This window comes from Hydra vulgaris, chromosome 10 (assembly GCF_038396675.1).
Source record: "Hydra vulgaris chromosome 10, alternate assembly HydraT2T_AEP".
In the NCBI taxonomy this organism is placed as follows: Eukaryota; Metazoa; Cnidaria; class Hydrozoa; order Anthoathecata; family Hydridae; genus Hydra; species Hydra vulgaris.
Window position 1 is genome coordinate 46,218,696 of NC_088929.1, and position 19,687 is coordinate 46,238,382.

General features: G+C 25.1%; 1 protein-coding gene across 5 annotated transcripts in view; it reads left to right on the forward strand.

Moving 5' to 3' along the window:
• Positions 1-19,687, forward strand: part of LOC101235964 (SCO-spondin) — a 204,726-nt gene that overhangs the window by 109,301 nt on the left and 75,738 nt on the right. For all 5 annotated transcript variants that reach the window (XM_065808144.1, XM_065808145.1, XM_065808147.1 and 2 more), the window contains exons 9-10: positions 5,794-5,970; positions 6,072-6,245. In XM_065808144.1, coding sequence (XP_065664216.1) covers positions 5,794-5,970; positions 6,072-6,245 — 351 coding nt within the window. The remainder of the gene's footprint in view (positions 1-5,793; positions 5,971-6,071; positions 6,246-19,687) is intronic.

Sequence of the window (19,687 nt, forward strand, 5' to 3'; positions counted from 1 at the left end):
AGGAGAATTTACTGCCATTGCAATTTTGAAATTGTTTACTTTATGATGTTATGAATTTACTTTATGAATGAAATTACTTTATGAATGAAAGACCAATAGTACCAGGATTTTCAATTTCACGGTTTTTCTACAAAAAATAATAACGATGTAAACAAAGCTCAATGAGTTTTCTTGTTTCAGATATTATAACCTTGGTGGAATATTTGTAGGAGTTATCTTTGTTTAATTGGTCTATAAGAATTAAAGTGTCTTCCTTTAGTAGAATTGACCCATCTCTCATGCTTTACTAATAAAACCAAAATATTTTTACAGGCGTCTTTTTTTGTTTGAGACAGGTTGTATTTTCTTTACTAAATAGTAAGTTATTCCATAATTAGGAGTGCCGATAGTTGATATACCTATTTTAATAGGATAGGATCTTTCAGGTTTGTGAGCTTTAATTAGACCATTAATATGAGGCGGGATGGGATCACTTGGATATTTACAATCATATTCTGTTTTTAAAAATTGCTGTTTTTTATTAAGTTGTGAGAGATAAATTTTAATTTTAATAGCATAACAGGAACTGGGATCTTCATTTAAAACTCTGATTGGTCCAATTTGTTTGCAAATTTTTTCTAAAGCTTTATTGTGTTCTATTCTTACAAAACCATTACCTTTATCAAACTGATATAGATAAGTTTGTTTTCCTTAATTTTCCATAAGAGTTTTTCTTTGCTCTCTTATTAAACTTTGATTTGTTTTTTTACCCATTTTAAGTTCTTTTAAAATATTTTTTCTCAAATCCTGTGCATTTTCATTCTTGCTGTTATATTTATAATTTTAAAGCGGAGGTCTCTGTTGTTGCTATACTATTCATTTTAAGTATATATTTCAATGAAGGTATAAAATGAGGGCTAATATTAAGAAGATCATTTTGGTTTCTTGATATATTAACATCGCATAAGTTTAAAACAGCATTCTTTGAATGTGTTGTTATGTTACAGATTTTATTATTGTGGTTATTTTTATATTCATTTTGAAGAAATTTAAACTTTTTAATGGTACAGTGCTGCATTGACAGCATGTCGCTTGAAGAGCTTTAATTCTGCGCGACATGCTGTCAATGCAGCACTGTACCGTCTCCTGCATTTGAGGATGATGATTCCAGACATAAATTATTCTTTCTATGAGTTGAGGTTTGTTTGTAATGACATCATTAGCCACTTCTCTTTTCACCAACTACCAAACGTTTTCTATGGGGTTCAGATCTAGGCGATTACCCGGCCAATCCAACTGAGGAATATTTTGCTCTGCTGAAAAAGCTTTGACAGATCGAGCTGTATGGCAGGGAGTTTCATCTTGCATAAAAGTTCCCTCTTGTTTCATCTTGCATAAAAGTTCCCAAGTTTCATCTTGCATAAAAGTTCCAAGAATGGTTCCCCATTTGGAAACCATTCTTGGAGCTGCGGAATCAACCAGTTTTGCAAGACATTTTTGTACTGGTCTTGCTTCATCATACCATTTACCATGTACAGATGTCCAGTGCCTTTGCTGCTGCTGACTGACCAGATCATCACTTTTGTAGGGTGCTTCACAGTCTAAACAACGCAGTCAGGATGAAATTTTTCTCTGTGACGACGACGCACAAACTGAGCTTTGTTCTGCAAAATTTCAAATGTGCTTTCATCACTGAAGCAGACCTGTCAAAAATAGCAACAACAGGGCTCGAATTAACGTAAAAAAATCTAATCGCGATTTTTTTGTTGCTCATAACCCCTCCTCCACTCCCGCCGGAGAAGAGGGGGCATTATTTATTTTAACTTATTTATAATAACATATATAATAAGTCTCATTTTTGCATAAGATGTCATAACATTTACGTTCAGCGGTTGTAAAGTAGCTTTAGCTATAATTTACATTATTACTATTATTATATTGCATTAAATCTAAGGGCTGTATTTTTGTAAAATCAATGAACTTGATATAATCTTCTTTTAATTATTTCGATTTCTATTTTATTTACATATTTTAAACTGTTTAAAACAACTAGAATATTTAATTTTCTATAAATTTTTAACAGTAAAAAAAATTATTTATAAATTTATTTTTATATTTAATTATAAATTATAATTATAAAACATTATCGTGATAAAATGTTAAAACTTAACATTTTCAGGAAAACCCGCACAATCACAAACAAAAATGATAATTAAATTCTTATTAAGTAAGTTTTCTTATCTAAGTCACCTTATCAAATTCCCATGATATTTCTATCTATTGCTTTTTCATTCAATGTATTTTTTTAATAAAAGTTAGCGTTCACTTTTTTCATTCAATAAAATAAAGCAAAAGAAAAAAATGTCTCTAAATAATAGAATCTTTTACGATCTAATACTTTTTTTGATTGCTAATATAAAAAGTATTAGATCGTAATCGTAAATATTTTGATCGTTTTGTAATCATTTCACTAGTTTAATGTTTAGAATATTAAATTTTCTTTCTTTTTAAATTTTCCTTGCTTTCACTTCCGATATTGCAACTGTCGCTAGATCAATGTCTGTTTTTCCTGACTTTCTTTTTCTTTTTTCCGGAAAACGATGAAAATTTGCTGACAATCGTCTAACTTTATCATTATACCATTCATTCATAGCAGTATCAGGTTCAAATTTGTCAATCTCAGGACCTTCTTCACTTATCCGAAGTAGAGATTCTAAGAGATCTTGTCTTAGACAACTTCTCCAGTCATTTTTTTTTGCGATTCATACATGAAAACATTCGTTCTACTTTCGCATTTGTAAAAGGACAAATCAAAAATAGTTCAAAAATATCAAGAATATTTCAGCATTCTTTGACCAAATTTGATTTGGAAAAAATAATTTCCCAAATTTTCAAATAATACTCATTTTGATTGTTACTTATGATGGGAAACATGTATGCTTCTAAAATGATCCACTCATGAAGTATATTATTCAAATCACATCCTACACCAATTAAAAATTCAGAAAAATGTTCAACAACTTCACCGATAGCTTTATCCCCAAAAGTTCCATCATTCACATTTAACGGCCAGTTATAAACGTAAAGCTACCAAATGTATAAACAATGGTGATTTTTGGAGAGATTGAAAATGGCCTTCCATACATTTGGTAATATTTGCAATAATTAACTTGTACTGGTCAAGAACATGGCTATTAACTTCGGTATATTGAGAAAGTGCAATATTCTGATAACATTGCTTTGAATCAATTGTCTCAATATCTTTAGACAGTTTTTTATAATGGGTCATAACACTTGTATCATTAAGCAAATTGTCTAGCGAATTTTCTAGAAGAATTTGCAGCTTGGCCATTGTCCATGTAAATTCTTGAACTCTTCTTACAGCTTTTACTGGATCACAAATATTGTTCTGAAAACTTAAACTCAGATGCCGAAGGGGAGATAAAACATCAAGATATATTGATAAATGAATATGCACAGACGCATTTTTCCATCGCTTTAAAAAACCCTTTAACTCTGCTCTCTTTGCTACCTGGGAGTCTGTTATAGCCAATGATTCAATATGCGTCATAAACACACCATAATTTTCTAAAGCAATTTTCATTGCTTTATACTTGTGATCAATCCACCGAGTTCTGCTTGCTTTTGTTGGTTTCAGAATGCTTTTACCTTAAGCTTCGGCTAATCCTTGTAGTTCTTGGTAGCGCTTTGATGACTTTTGATACAAGTGATAAAGTTGTAAAAGTAGTTTGTCAACAGTTTTGAAGGCAGATAAATTTTTAAACACATCTTTTAAAGCAAGTTCAAGTCGATGGTTAAAACAGTGTACAACTTCCAGCCAAGGAGAACCTTCCTTTAGTAATGCGCCTAAACCAGCATAAGCTCCTAGATTAACGTTTGCTTCGTCATTTACACCCAATAGTTGTTTATAAGAATTGGTAATACCAACTCTTGTAAAAACGTCTGTTATACATTTTTTCAGGCCAACAGCATTAGAATTCTCTGCCGTTTCAATAGATAAGAATTCTACTTTCGGACTTCCGTCTTTTAAATAAAGAATGTAAATCAGTTCCTGTTCGGATACAGCTGAATCTGTGCTTCCATCACAGAGAACACAGTAAAATCTACAATTTTTTAAACATTCAGTTAATTTATTTTTAATTACGGTGCCAATGTAATCTGTAAATATTGCAGCTGCACGGTCAGTGCCACAAGAATTTCCTAAATTTGTAACCTTATTCTTCTTTTCTAATGTAATCAAATAAGGATAATCTGTGAATGGCGCTCTCTTTTTGCCAAGTAATACGCAATATTAAACTTTTTCCGTAACGAGTCAGAGTCTTTTATGGCCATTTTATGCAAACCACGCCCGATTGGAGTATTATGAATAACATGGTTAGATAATGAAACTGAACCTAATGTTGTTTGTTAATGAATTCGCGTGGCCTCTTTATATTGCCCACTGCTTAAGTGCGATGCCAGTGAATCTTTTTTTATTGATATTTTCCTGGTTTGATCCAGGTCATGGAAAACAATTTTGTTTGACTTATCCGTTTTTCATATTGTTTACATAAACTGCATCTTAATCTTATAACTTCATTTCCATTTAAATCGTATTCTAACTTGCTAACACTAAATATTTTTCCCACTTTTTAACTGTAGATAATCTGCATCTGTGGTCCTTATTTGCATCCATTTATTGCTATTAATTTAAAATTAGCAAGTGTACTAACAAACTTTAAAGTTATTTTTTAATAACTATTTAAGTCTATATTGCCTTCCACTATTCTTCGCAAAATAAACTTATAAAAATATCATTAAATTTGTTCATTATGAATGAGCTAAATTGGAATAAAGCTCTTGAGAATTCAATTTAAGAAAGTGACTTTTCAATCAATTAACTTTTATTTCTTTTTTCAATCAAAATCTTTTATTTCTTGATTCGAATAGTTATTTAATCGTTTGTTTTTTATAAATTATATAAAAAAATCGGTCTTTTTCCTGCATTTGAACATTTTTGCTAATTGATTTTCTAAATCTTTTATTTTTCTTTCTTTTACTTTATGCTCCGCTTTAAAAAAAATATTATCGTTACAGAAGTCACTGCAGTTTTATACTGTAAAAGAACACTAAGTATTTGCGAATAGAGTATCAATCTTCTAAAATAAAAAAAGAATAATCGCGAAAAAAAGAAAGATCACGAAAAAACTAATTGCGAAGGTGCGAAAAGTAATTGCAATTCGCGATCGCGATACGCTTAATTCGAGCCCTGATATATATATATATATATATATATATATATATATATATATATATATATATATATATATATATATATATATATATATATATATATATATATATATATATATATATAAATATATATATATATATATATATATACATATATATATATATATATATATATATTTATATATTTATTTATGTAATTATTTATATATTTATTTATATATGTATATATAAATGTATATATATATCTATATATATATATATATATATATATATATATATATATATATATATATATATATATATATATATATATATATATATATATATATATCTATATATATATATATATATATATATATATATATATATATATATATATATATATATACATATACATATACATATACATATATATATATACATATACATATACATATACATATATATATATATATATATATATATATATATATATATATATATATATATATATATATATATATATATATATATATATATATATATATATATATATATATATATATATATATATATATTTAGGAAGTTTATCAGATTGGAGTACATGGAGTACATGTTCTGGTACTTGTAAGAGTATTGGTGATGGACCTTACCAGTATAGAAACAGGACTTGTTTAGAAAGTTCTACATTGAATATTGGTTGTAATGATAGCAATATCATTGATCAACAACTTTGCAATCAAAATGTATCCTGTTTCGGTAATAAATAAAAATATTTACTTTTTGTGTCACTAAAATTTTATATGCTTATTATAATAATGATTTCTGGTTTTTGAATTAATGATTTCTGGTTTGTAAAGGTAATTATTCAACATGGAGTAGTTGGACTCTTTGTCGTGAAACTTGTCAACTTCAAGCTAACGCTTTTCCTTTAACATATCGCTCTAGAGTATGTCAAGGTGAATCAATAGGTGTAGTTTGTATTGGTCCAAGTTATGAGTATAAACTCTGCAATAATGGAGTACCTTGCCCAGGTTTTTTATTTTGTTTATAAATATTGTTCAATATTCTTAAAATGTTAAATAATTATTTTTTTCACTTTTAATTGTTAATTTTTTCTTTTTTTCTTGTATATGTTATATGTGATTCCTGTTTCCTAAAACTCTTGAGATCTATGACTTTTCTAACTATTGCCTAATTAGTCTTTTAACTATTACCAAGATTTTTGAGCCTTAAACTAAAAAACTTTTGATATCTAATCTTGAGTAAAATAACTTACTCTCTTGCAGTTGATTAAGATTTTGTTTTTTTTTGTCTACTTGATTATTTAAACATTAATATAAAAAAGATTTCTGTATCAGATAAAACACAAGAGGTTTTGAGTTAGATAAAACAGATAAAACAGATCAGATAAAACACAAGAGGTTTTGAAGCTTTTGAGTTCCATTTAAAATTAGTCAAATCAATGTGTTTCTTATTATTTGTTATTTATTATTTTAAAAAATCAGGGTTAGGGTTAGGGTAAGGTTTAAGTATGGTAATATTAAATTATGTATTAGTAATTAGATAAAAAAAAAAAAGTAATGTAATATATAATAAATAAATAAAAATAACAAAAATAGTTATAAAAAACATATTTTTACAACAAAATATAAAATTTAAATATATATAAATAAAAAAGGCATAAAACTAAAATATAAATAAGATGATATATAAATAAAAAATAGCAAAAAAATAGTTTAAGGGAATAAAAAAATGTCCCTGTAAATGCCAACTAGGAGTGTGTATATATATATATATATATATATATATATATATATATATATATATATATATATATATATATATATATATATATATATATATATATATATATATATATATATATATATATATATATTGTATATTTTATATAGATGAACCCAGTGCTTTGAGCCCAGTGTTTGATTAACCTAATGATAGTTTTAACTCGATACGACAATAAATTATTTTAATATAAAAATATCTTATCATATAATATTTAGGAATTTAAATCCAATAAAAAGTTAATTTTACTAAACACATTAAAAATTCAAGTAAAATTCAATTAAAACTGGACATTTTCCAATTCTATGCTAATATTTAACTGAATGGATAAAAAAGAAAGTCTTTTAAACCATTAATGCTCCTAACTACAAATACTGTGCCTATAATTTTCTTGATGTAAATATTAAAAACTTTAACATGATGTCGCAGCTGTTATAATAAAATGTGACTGGTCAACTCACAAAACAGGATTTTTAAAATAACTTAATTGGATCAGTATAAAAAACAGGATATTTTAAAATGTTATCTTATATTAATAATGTAACACTCGCTGAATTACTATACATAAATATACATAGTTGCATGCATACATATATACATACATGCATACATACATACATACATACATATATAAGTGCATGCATATATATATAAAATATATATACACATATATATATATATATATATATATATATATATATATATATATATATATATATATATACATATATATATATATATATAGACAGTGCATGGGACGAATAAAATTGCTTAGCGCAAAATATCGCGCTTGTAATACTTAAACACGTTGTCAATGAGTGTGATTATGCTTGCTCGGTCTTTGAGAGTTTTTTGAGTCTTTGAGAGCGATATTCATAGTTGGAAATTGGTTGCCATGGGGCCATCCATAAATTATGTATGCAAGTATGGAGAAGGAGTCACTCAAAAGCTTATCAATACATATAAGGAAAAGGGTGAACAATTTTTTGTTTGAATTTTGTACATGTGAAGTCCGGGAAATCAGACAAAAAAGCTTTGGTTTTTTAGTCAATGCATTTGTTCATCTACCTGAAAAAATGTTACTGCAGCTTTGATATTGAATAAAAACAATGAAATATTGCCATTTACTAAGAGTTTACAATATAACTTTGTTTTCTATTGGAGTTGAGTTAACATGCTTGATTGCGGACATTCTAAACAACAGAAGCACTTTTAATTTAATTTAAAATAATAATTAAAAATAGAAATAAAAAAAATTATTTCTTTTATATACAAAAGATGTGTGAAAAATTATAAAAAATAAAGCAAAAGAATCTTATGTTAAAACAAAATCTTGTGGATTAAAACTTTTGATTTTTCAAAATTCAATCAAGTTTTAATATTTTAATTAAATTTTCTATTCTCATTGGGATGAAAATAATAAATATTCCTTTCTATCTGTTAGCAGTAATGACTTCATAACTTTTCATTCATTGTTTGTACAAAATAGAAAACTGCTTTTTAATTTAAACTGAATGCACCATTTAATTATTATCAAGTGAATAATATTTTATATACTTGATTATATACTTAATAAATATTCAATAGACTTATACTAATATCATATATATTAGTGTAAGTATTTATACTTATTCAAATATAATATATAAATAACTTGTATACTGACGTATATTTTGAGAAATGAGTTTGTGAAATTAGTGACATTGCATTTTTTCTTTTGTTGTTTGTGAGCACGCTTCCAAAAGTTTTAATTCAAAGTTATATAGCAAATATAATTTTATATCTATTGTAATATTTAGTTGCATTTAGCTTTAACTTTTTTAATAAATAAAATTTAAAATAAGCTTAACTGATACGAAGATACCAGTGAAAATATTTACTTTATTAACTTATATTTGACAAAAAATATTTAATATTCCAACGTTTTGTTGTTTTTGAATTTTAAATTACTAGTTATTAATTAATAGAATGTGATCTAACCTGTACGAAATCCAAGCTTTAAGTTTCAGTTTAATAAGTTTTTTTGCGCTAGATTTTTATACTAGCAGTAGGCAACCTTATTAGTAAATAAGTTATTAATAACAGTTTAGTTTTCATTTATTTTCACTAATAAAATATAAATTTGTTAATATATTTTTTTAGTTCTGCTTACTGTATTTTTCTTGGCTTCTTAGTTAAACAAAACTGTTAGCTTTATTAAAGATACAGTTAACCATTTATTTTGCAATGTTCGAACATTAAATGCGCAAATCACAACAAAATTGTTATGTTAAATATGACTTTAATTATATGCATAGATCATTCAAGTCTTATTTTAAAATTGTGGAAAATTGTTTAGGTAAAATATCCGGAATATATTTTCTCTTTTCTTCCTCTTAATTTTGCTTTTAGCTGAGTAGTTTCTAATTTTTTTTAAACTTTTTTTTATTTTTCTAAGAGTGGTGAGTGAATCTTAAAAAATAAATATTCACAAAAATTATACCTAAACTTGTATGTATAGAAATTGTTTTGGATATCTGGAAAAATTCTAAGTTGATAAATATATCTGCAATTCCGGCTAATCCCTGTATACGGCTCCTATATTATTTAAGCTTATTACTCAACCTATCTTTTTTTTTTAATAATCCAGCAGAAATTAAGACAATTAAGGTAAATGAATATGTCGATTTACTTTATTGTTAACGTATATCAACATATATTTATTTCAGCATTTATCCAATCCAAATTTACACTAATGCAGAAAATGTTTAGTGAAAAATGTCCGGAATATATTTTGCCTGGCATTTGTCTTAACTTTGCGTAAAAATTATTAGTTTTATTTGAAACTTTTTATTAATTTTTGTATAAGTTAGGTTAATAAAAAAAGCAATTGCTTTTACTCAACATTTTTGAAGTAATTGTAATGCTTAATGTGAATACAAATTTGAGCGAAATAGATAAATGTATTCACATAAAGGTGAGGAATTAGTCTAAAAGGGTTGAATAAAAGCAATTGCTTTTTTTTATTCACCCGGCCTAATGAGCTGAAAAAGGGTATAAAAAAGATGTTAAAACCATAAAAAACAGTTGTAAAAATTATAAATTTAAAATTCTGTTTTTTTTATATAAACCTTTTTTTTAAAACAAATTTATGATAAATAGTTAAATATGTCACAAAAATATTTTAAAAAAATCTACATAAAACATATTTTTGTAATTTCAATTAATTTCATCTCGCCTAGCTCTATTTCTCTAATTTGATGATGATTATTTTCAAGTTGCCTAGTAGCATTTACACTAATGACTTCTTCAAACCCAACATCATCTATTTCAGTTTCACTATTATTATCAAGTTGCCCATTAGCATTTACACTAATGACTTCTTCAAGCCCAACATCTATTTCAGTTTCACTATAATGAAACATAATACCAACAGTATTACTACTGTAGTCACAAATGAATGTAAAAGAAACTTAGGTATTGCAATCTTTTCTATTAAGTTACTATTACTCTAAAGTGAACAAAAGAAATTAGGTAACTTTTATAAATTAATGTTATTTTAAAAAAAATTTAAAAAAAAAACTAAATTAAATAATTGAAGACAATTTTAAATTATATAAAAATATACACTATTTTAAATTTAATGATAAAAAAAGTAACAAAAGCCTACAGCTTAGTAACTAAGAGAAGTAATTGTAATTTTGATTAATAAATATACTCTTTTAAATAAAATTAAATTTTTATTTATTACTAACCCGTATTACAGGTTGCTTACTGCTAATAAAAAAGAAAAACAATATTGTTAATTTTATTTTGTTCCTTATCTATAAAACAATTTAATTAAACTATTTAAAAGAGCTGTAAAATCAATGCAAATGTTAAGTTAAAAATATAAATGCAATTTTATTTTTTATTTTTATTTTTATTTTTTGTATTCACCTCCTCAAGCCACTACAGATGAGGAGGCTACTTAATAGTGGTTATAACCCTCTCTCAACTCTATAACTCCGAAACACGAACCTTGACGAATAAGGCAGCTACATGGCGAAACAAGTTGACCACGGTACTACCAGGGGCGTGGTGGGGATCGAATTCAGAACCTCTCGCTTTTGAAGCAAGCACTTTACCATTACACCACTACCGCATTACTTAAGAAGTGATATATAAACCTTTAAAATTTAATTCATTAATTTACCAACTGGTCAAAAAGATTTACCAAAATAAAGAGATTTACAAAAAGGTCAAAACTTAATAAATAAAAGTTTAACCAATTTTATTAAAATTTTCAAGGTAACAATTTTTAAAATAAAAGATTTATTAAAACCCATTAATTCTGACCAAAAAATAAAAAATTTTTGAAAGATTCTGAAATGATCTTAAGATGTTTATCAAAAAAAAATATGTTTAAAAAAATGTCGGTCAGTATATTTTAATCTAAAGTAATAAAAACAGTCAGACAATTTAATAACAAATTTAACTATTTTTTGAAAATCAAATTGTGTTTTCATAAATTTTGTTTATTAAATATGGGAAAAAATTAAATCAATTTTTTTTTATAATATAATATAATTTTAACATGAAAAGTCAGAAAATCAAAAAAAATCATAGAATATATAGATATATATGTATACGTATCAACCATCAGTATTAACGACTGTGTTTAAGGTCAGCAAAAAAACGCTGACCTCATTTCTATGTTTTATGATAACCTTTTTGTGTCATTTATTATTGCCAAACTCAAACAGTTCAAGGTTGATATTAAATTGCCGACCTAATTTACCTAATGCCAAGGCTGATATATATACATACTGTTAAAGAAAACAAAAATTATTTACAAAATAAATAAAACAACAAAAACAAAAAATATATACATACACATTTGTGTGTGTGTGTACATATATATATATATATATATATATATATATATATATATATATATATATATATATATATATATATATATATATATATATATATATATATATATATATATATATATATATATATATATATATATATGTATATATATATATATATATATATATATATATATATATATATATAAATAAACATATATATATATAATTATTTTTAAAAATAACACAATGTTTTTTATTCTTGACATGTTTCGTAAAATTTTATTTACATTTTCAAAAGATTATTTTACAATAATAAAAAACTCTAATGAATATGAAGCTCAAGAATTTTTCAAACACCTCAATAAACAACATAAAAATCAGAAATTAACTATGGAAAAAGAACAAGATAACCAGATTGCTTTTTTAGATGTACTTATTAAAAAATCCAACTCGTTTAAGACTTCAGTTTATCACAAAAAAACGTATACAGGTCTTTTACAAAAATTTTTTAGTTTTATTCCCTCTTGCTACAAATTTGGACTTGTTCGTTGTTTGATTGATCGTACATTTAAAATTAATAATTCTTGGTTTGGTTTTGATAAAGATATTAAGAATCTATCATTAGTTTTACAAAATAATAAATTTCCACAAAAAATTATTGACTATGAAATTAAATCCTATATTGATAAGAAAATGAACCCATCTGTGTCTAACATTGTTAATAGCTTAAATATAAGATACTTTAAGCTTCCATACATTGGAATGTACTCTAATTACACTAAAAGGAAAATTTCAAAAATTGTTCATAAATATTGCAAGGATATTCTAATAAATATAATTTTCACTACTAATAAAATACAAGATTGTTTTTGCTTAAAAGAGTCACTTTCTAAACTGCTTAAATCTCATGTTGTCTATAAATTTTCTTGCGCTGGCTGTAGTGCCAGTTATATTGGAGAAACCTCCAGACACTTGGCAACTAGAATAAATGAGCACCTTAAAAGTGATAAACAATCTCATATATTTAAACACTTAAATTTATCTCTTAATTGCAAAAATTTGGCTAACTGTGATTCTTTTGAAATTTTGGATAATGCCCCAAACAAACATAAATTAAAGATAAAAGAAGCCCTTCACATTAAATGGGAAAGTCCCTCACTTTATAAACAAGCTTTACATTATACTATAAACTTATCTATTTAATTTTACTGTCAGTTTATTTATATATATATATATTTTTTTTGACAGTTGGTTATTTTTATTGATTATTTACCGAGTTATTTTGTAATAAATATATTGGTTTATTATGTATAATTTTTTGTCCGTTCTATGTAAAGACTTCTATTTTTTAATATATATTTCAGAGTTTTTTATTATTGTAAAATAATCTTTTGAAAATGTAATTAAAATTTTACGAAACATGTCAAGAATAAAAAACATCGTGTTATTTTTAAAAATAATTACTTATTTTATGCTATTACGACGTTCAACAATTATATATATATATATATATATATATATATATATATATATATATATATATATATATATATATATATATATATATATATATATATATATATATATATATATATATACACATATGTATAATTTAAATGGATAAAAACACTTATCTAACTTTTATCTTCAACATCATGTTTCTCCATCAGTAGGTATACATACTGTTAAAGAACAAAAACTATTTACAAAATAAATATATATATATACACACACATTTATATGATTACTTTCTGTTAATTGTATACACGAAAGTTTTTTATTATCTCACCGGTACTTCAACCTCTGTATGTACCCTGTGGGGGTATTGACCACCCCATCTAAATGATAGGTGGTCTGACCCCATATACTGCACCCATCTTTGAAAGGATCTTTGGGTCAAAGGACCATGCTTGTCAACGGGATAGCGTTTGTAGTCTTCATATGTAAGTTCTAAAAATAAAAATAATTGATATTTTAATAAATCTGACTGAAGGAGCAAAATTAGAATTGCAAAATCGATATTGGAATTATGATATAACTTCCTGTAAATCTTGCAGAAACAGTGAAAATGGAAGCAAAACTACCTTTCTATTATGGCAACATAAAAAATGAGTTTTATCAAGAAATTTTTAAGCACAACAATGCTGACAGATCTGACTTATTTTTCCCAAATAATTATAATCTAGAATAGTATCACTTCTTGCTATGCAATATATTCTGATTATCTAGCAGCATTTTATTAATTTTGAGAATGATTAATCTTATCTAGGCTATCTCTTTTATTTATGCAATAATTACTTTTAACTCGTCTAACCATGATGTACTAATTTAGGTATATATTAATTTCTTCTTACCAAGTAGCATTTCTTATATTTTAATGACAATTAATTTCAGCTTGCCTAGTTCTAATCATTTCAATAAGTTGTCAATTATTTTTATATTGATAGTATTTTTTCTAATAACTTATTTAAGCCTAATATCGACCATACAAAAAAAAAGAGAAAAGAAATTAAATAAAAATATCAAAATATTAATAGTCTAAAGTGGTAAACATATTTACAAAGGAAAAATCAACAAAAACCTGCAATCCTAATAACAAAGATATTATTTGGTAATAAAAACAAAAACACAATGTTGAATCTTACTTGGTTTCTCATCTAGAAAACAATTTTAACTATTTAAAATAAAAATAGAAAATAAAAAAAAAATAAAAATGTCTTATGTTAAGCAATGTATTTAAAAGAAAAAATCAAATGCAATCACTTTAGAATATATATGATATATTAACCTCTACAATTTAACTCATTAGCTTAACCACTGGTTTACCATTGAGGTCAAAAATTAATAAACAAAAATTAAAACAATTTATTATAATTATTATTCAAAATAGGAACCTATAACAATTTAATTTAGGATTTATTAATGTCCATATTTTTTTGACAATGTCAGTTAGTAAATTTTTATCTAAAGTAATAAAAAAGATGAAACCATTTAAGAACAAATTTAAAAATCTAAATATATATTCAGATACCTTAAAACAAAGCATAACACAACATTTTTTTACAACTTCCAACATAATTTTTTTTACTTTCTACTTCTTTTTTCTATTTTACTATTTTCTATACCTTTTTTTTTTTTTTATCTAAAAGAAATTATACATATAGATACAGAGAACTATAAAGTATACTGAAATATATGCAAATTTATGTAAATACACTTATATGTCCACAAATAACAATCTTATTTTATTTAAAAAAAAGGGAAACAGGCTATAAAATTAGAAAAATACAAACAACCAATAACAAACAAACATTTATTTATAATTTTATAGTAAAATTAAACAATGAACAACGTCAATTCCTCTTGAAAATAAAAATTTATCAGCTCTAATTTGCTTGCAGACCTTGCTTAAAAGACCACATGAAATACTGATCTGTGTATAGAAAAGCCTAGAAACTACTTCAAAAATGACACTACTACTACTACTACTATAAAATAAGCGTATTAATATTTAGAAGATATTTAACAATATTAAGCTAGATATTTAATTTTTTAACATTTAAGTTTGGAATTTTCATTGAAGTATTGCAAGTTTTAATATTTTATTGCATGGACTTTTATGCTATGTAAAGTAAAAGTTCTAGTTAAGCGAAGTTAGTCAGTGTGGTCATTGTAACCCTCACAATTTGATATATGGTTTGATTTGATATATGGTTTCCAAGAAAGATTGGAAGTAAGAGGTAATCCTAGAAGATGAAGGGCAGATGATTCATCAAGAATGTTATCATTCATAAATATAGGAAGATCTAGATTATTGTGACAACAGTTAGCTGAAGGTTAGCCAATGTTGGTTCAATGTATATGGATTATGGTTGACCCAATGTATATAACCCAGCATTTATTCAATACATATGAATCAACGTTGATACCATGTATCTAACTTAATGTTGCGAGTGAAAAATTATATATCTTAAAAACAAATATCATTAATTTGTGTAAATTTGGTTGATAAATAAAATTATTAATAAGTCACTCAGCTTTTTCCATTTCTGACTCTTTCCAAGTTAATATAAACCTGGCATTTATTTATCATCATTATACAGATAACTTAGGTGTTTTTCAACTGTCGAATAAGGTGGATATCGTATTTTATGTGCCTGTTAGATTTAGTTATAAGTAATATCCAAATGGAAGAAAGGGACTAGTGGGGTACCTCAAACATTGTATTGAGAAATTATTTAAAATATAAACTCTCTGACTCTTAATACAGATGACACAAATTTGATTTCAAAAAGTTCACTTTTTTAATAAAATATGTCAAAACTTTCTGAGCCATCTTATGAGTTGGTCAAAATATTGGCAACTTCAATCTTATAAAATATAAAATGCTATTCTGAACATACTGTGCGTATAAGAAAAAAAATTTATATATGAGATGGCTGATATCTATTCAAGCATAAATTTTGTAAAAACAAATAACAAAATTTATCTTAATGTGTGGATATTAGATGATTAAAACTGTAATATAAAACTGATTGAAAAAGTAGAAAGAGTCATTAGGGTGACATGATTAAATTTTTTTCTTTGACTGAATTTTTTAAGAGTATCAAAAAAATTAGTTGGTATTATGCTAATATAAAAAGTACTGGGAAATTTATCTTATGGACATTAGAGCTAAGTTATAAGATCTTGCAGATCTTATAATTTAGCTCGGTCACAGCCATTTGCAAAATTTTATTATATTAGGCATTGCGAAAACAACCTAGTTTCAAAAACAAAGAAAGTACAACTAACAAAATAGGAAATTAAAATAAATTTGAATTAAAAAAAAAAAAATTTAATAATTTGTGCACAGTTTATATTTTTGTTTTTTTTAGGGTGGTTATTATTTTCAGAAACAAATATGGATAAGGCAAAGCAAAAAAAAAAAATTGTTTAAAGTCTACATTAATGATTTTCCTATATTTTAATTTTTTTTTATAAATAGGAAAGCAAAAATATAGATTGTTATCTTTTTGCAAAATATATTTGTATGTAATTTTAATGTAACAAGTATATATTGTCCCTATATGAATACGTCTATGTAATGGATGCGTTTATTTTTACGTATAACTTTTTATTTTATAATTAAATTTATTTGTTCATTAGTAAACACACGTTTAGCTTGTTTGGATAAGACAAACACAGTTTGGATAAGACAAACATTGTTTGGATAAGACAAACATTGTTTCAAACACAGAGTTTCCGTGGCTCAAATCCCACCGCTATCCAGTTTTTTATTGTTTTTCTTTAAAATACCGCTGGTCATATATTTGCTTTGTAACCATTTATCTTTTCTTTTTTGTAAATAAAAAATCTTTATGTTGTATATTTTTAAATGATATGCATTACTTCACATTCAGATTTCTTATTCCATTTCAGCCTCTCAGTGTATTTACTAAAGCACACACACATATATACATAGTTTAAAGCTTCAGTTAGGCCATGCTGTCTACACATTTTTCACATAGCCTTTATTGTTTCATATTACATTTCTATTTCAGTACGTTTTTTATCCCCAATCTTTTAGTGCTTTGTAATTTTGGATACCTGTTGCTTTTTTACTTGTTTACTTATATTTCACCAGTAACATAGTAGACCAAAAGGGAGGGGGAGGGTATAACTAACCGGACTGAGCCAAATGTTAAAAAGCAACAGGTATCCAAAATTACAAAAGGCTAAAAGATTGGGGATAAAAAATCTACAGGAATAGAAAAGTAGTATGAAACAATTAAGACTATGTAAACGACAAAACAAAATTTGGAAGTTGTGGGATTCCAACCACAGACTTTCCTTGTATGAAGTAAACCCCTTATCCAAATAATCTAAACTTGCGTTTACTAATGAAAAATATAATTACATAATAAAAAAAAGTTATAAATGCATTATACAAAAATATATGCACACATTACATAGACATATTCATATAAGAACAATATATACTTTTTACATTAAAATTATACAAATATATTTTACAAACAGATATCAATTTATATTACTGCTGTCCTCTTTAAAAAAAAATTATTAAAATATAGGAAAATCATTCTTTTTAATGTTGACTAAAAGCTATTTTTTTTTTTTTTTGCCTTGCCTCTAATTTTGTTGCTGAAAATAACAACCACCCTAAAGAAACAACAATATAAACAGTACAGAAGTTATTCCAATCATTTTTATTTTTTAATATTTTTCTATATAAATATATTTTAATTTCCTGTTTTGTTAGTTTTGCTTTCTTTGTTTTTGAAACTAAGTTTTTTCTGCAATTTCTAATATCATAAAAATGTACAAATGGCCGTGACTAAGTTGTCTAAAATAAAATACCATTAGCGAGCATTAGGGTGGTTCTAAAAACAATTTTTTAAAAATGCCTGTTGGGACTCCCTAAATGTGTTCTATGTAATATATTAATACTACATTAAAAAAATTTTTGAATAAAAAAATTTTTAGGGGTCACACAAGACCCTTTAACATCAGGCGGGTCCCTAATATTTTGAAATAAAAAGTTCTTTAAAAGTATATCATGTTGGGTCTCAAAACAAGCAAAATTTATAAAAATTTCAAAAATAATAATTATTTGATATAAAGATTGTTAGCTTAAATTTTACGGCTCAAAATCTATCATTTTTTTAACAAAAAATAAAAAAGCATATATTTTCAAGTACATATTTTCATAGTTTTTTCAAATAAACTTTTTTAATTTGTTTCCATAATTTTTTTTTTATTATTTTTGAAATTTTTATAAAATTTCACTTGTTTTGAGACCCATATGATAATTTAATCTATTACATAGAACACATTTAGGAGGTCCGAACAGACATTTTCAAAAAAAGTTGTTATTAGAACCACTCTAATGGGCAAACAAGACAAAAAATCGCACGCATCTCCAGGGAAGGCTTGCAATAGTGGAATATGTTGACACTATTATAAAAAGAATTCTTTATAATTATTTACTTATGCTTTTTTTTGAAAAGATGTTTTTAAAAAATCATCTTTTGAAATTTTTGGTGTCTTTTGAATACTCTGTTGAAGATTTTCCAAAAAACCATTTACTAAATTTTGTTTCTCATCTTTTAATAATTAATAAGTTGCCATTTTTGTGTGTGTTTTTTTTTTCCAAATAATATTTAAAAGTTATTAATTTGCAATAATTTTTAAAATTATGATAAAGCTTTTTATATAATTTGACGAGTTTTAGCTAGAAAAATGAGATTTTCATTATTGTTAAATTGGAATTTTCAATTTTAACAAATTTATAAAATTGAAAATCCCAATTTAATGTTAACAAAAATTCCATTTTTCCAGCTAAAATTTGCCAAATTATATAGAAAGTTTTATCATAATTTTAGAAATAATTACAAATTAATAACTTTCAAATATTATTTGGAAAAAAAACAATAGAAATGGTAACTTAATAATGGAATAAAACTCTTAAGAAACTTGCTGGTTTTAAAATAATTTTCCTTTAGTTTCGCTATTTATGATAAAGAATCTATTAACAAAAATTTCTTGGGATTTTCCTTTCAAGTAGCTCATAAAACTTAACTTACTTACAATTAATTTTTCTAACAACAGCAAATATTATCTAAAAGTGGTAGCAAGAATTATAACTCTTAAAAAATAAAAATTGCTGTAACAACTTACAATTGTTATTATGTTAAAAGTGTAGCTGTTTGAGCTGAAGATTTGTGTAAATCATTGAGTTTTTGCACTACTACCTCTCCTTGCACTTGTTTATAACAAAATTTATTTATTTAGTATTAAGGAGCCATTTATCTCTACCAGTGGCAATGGCG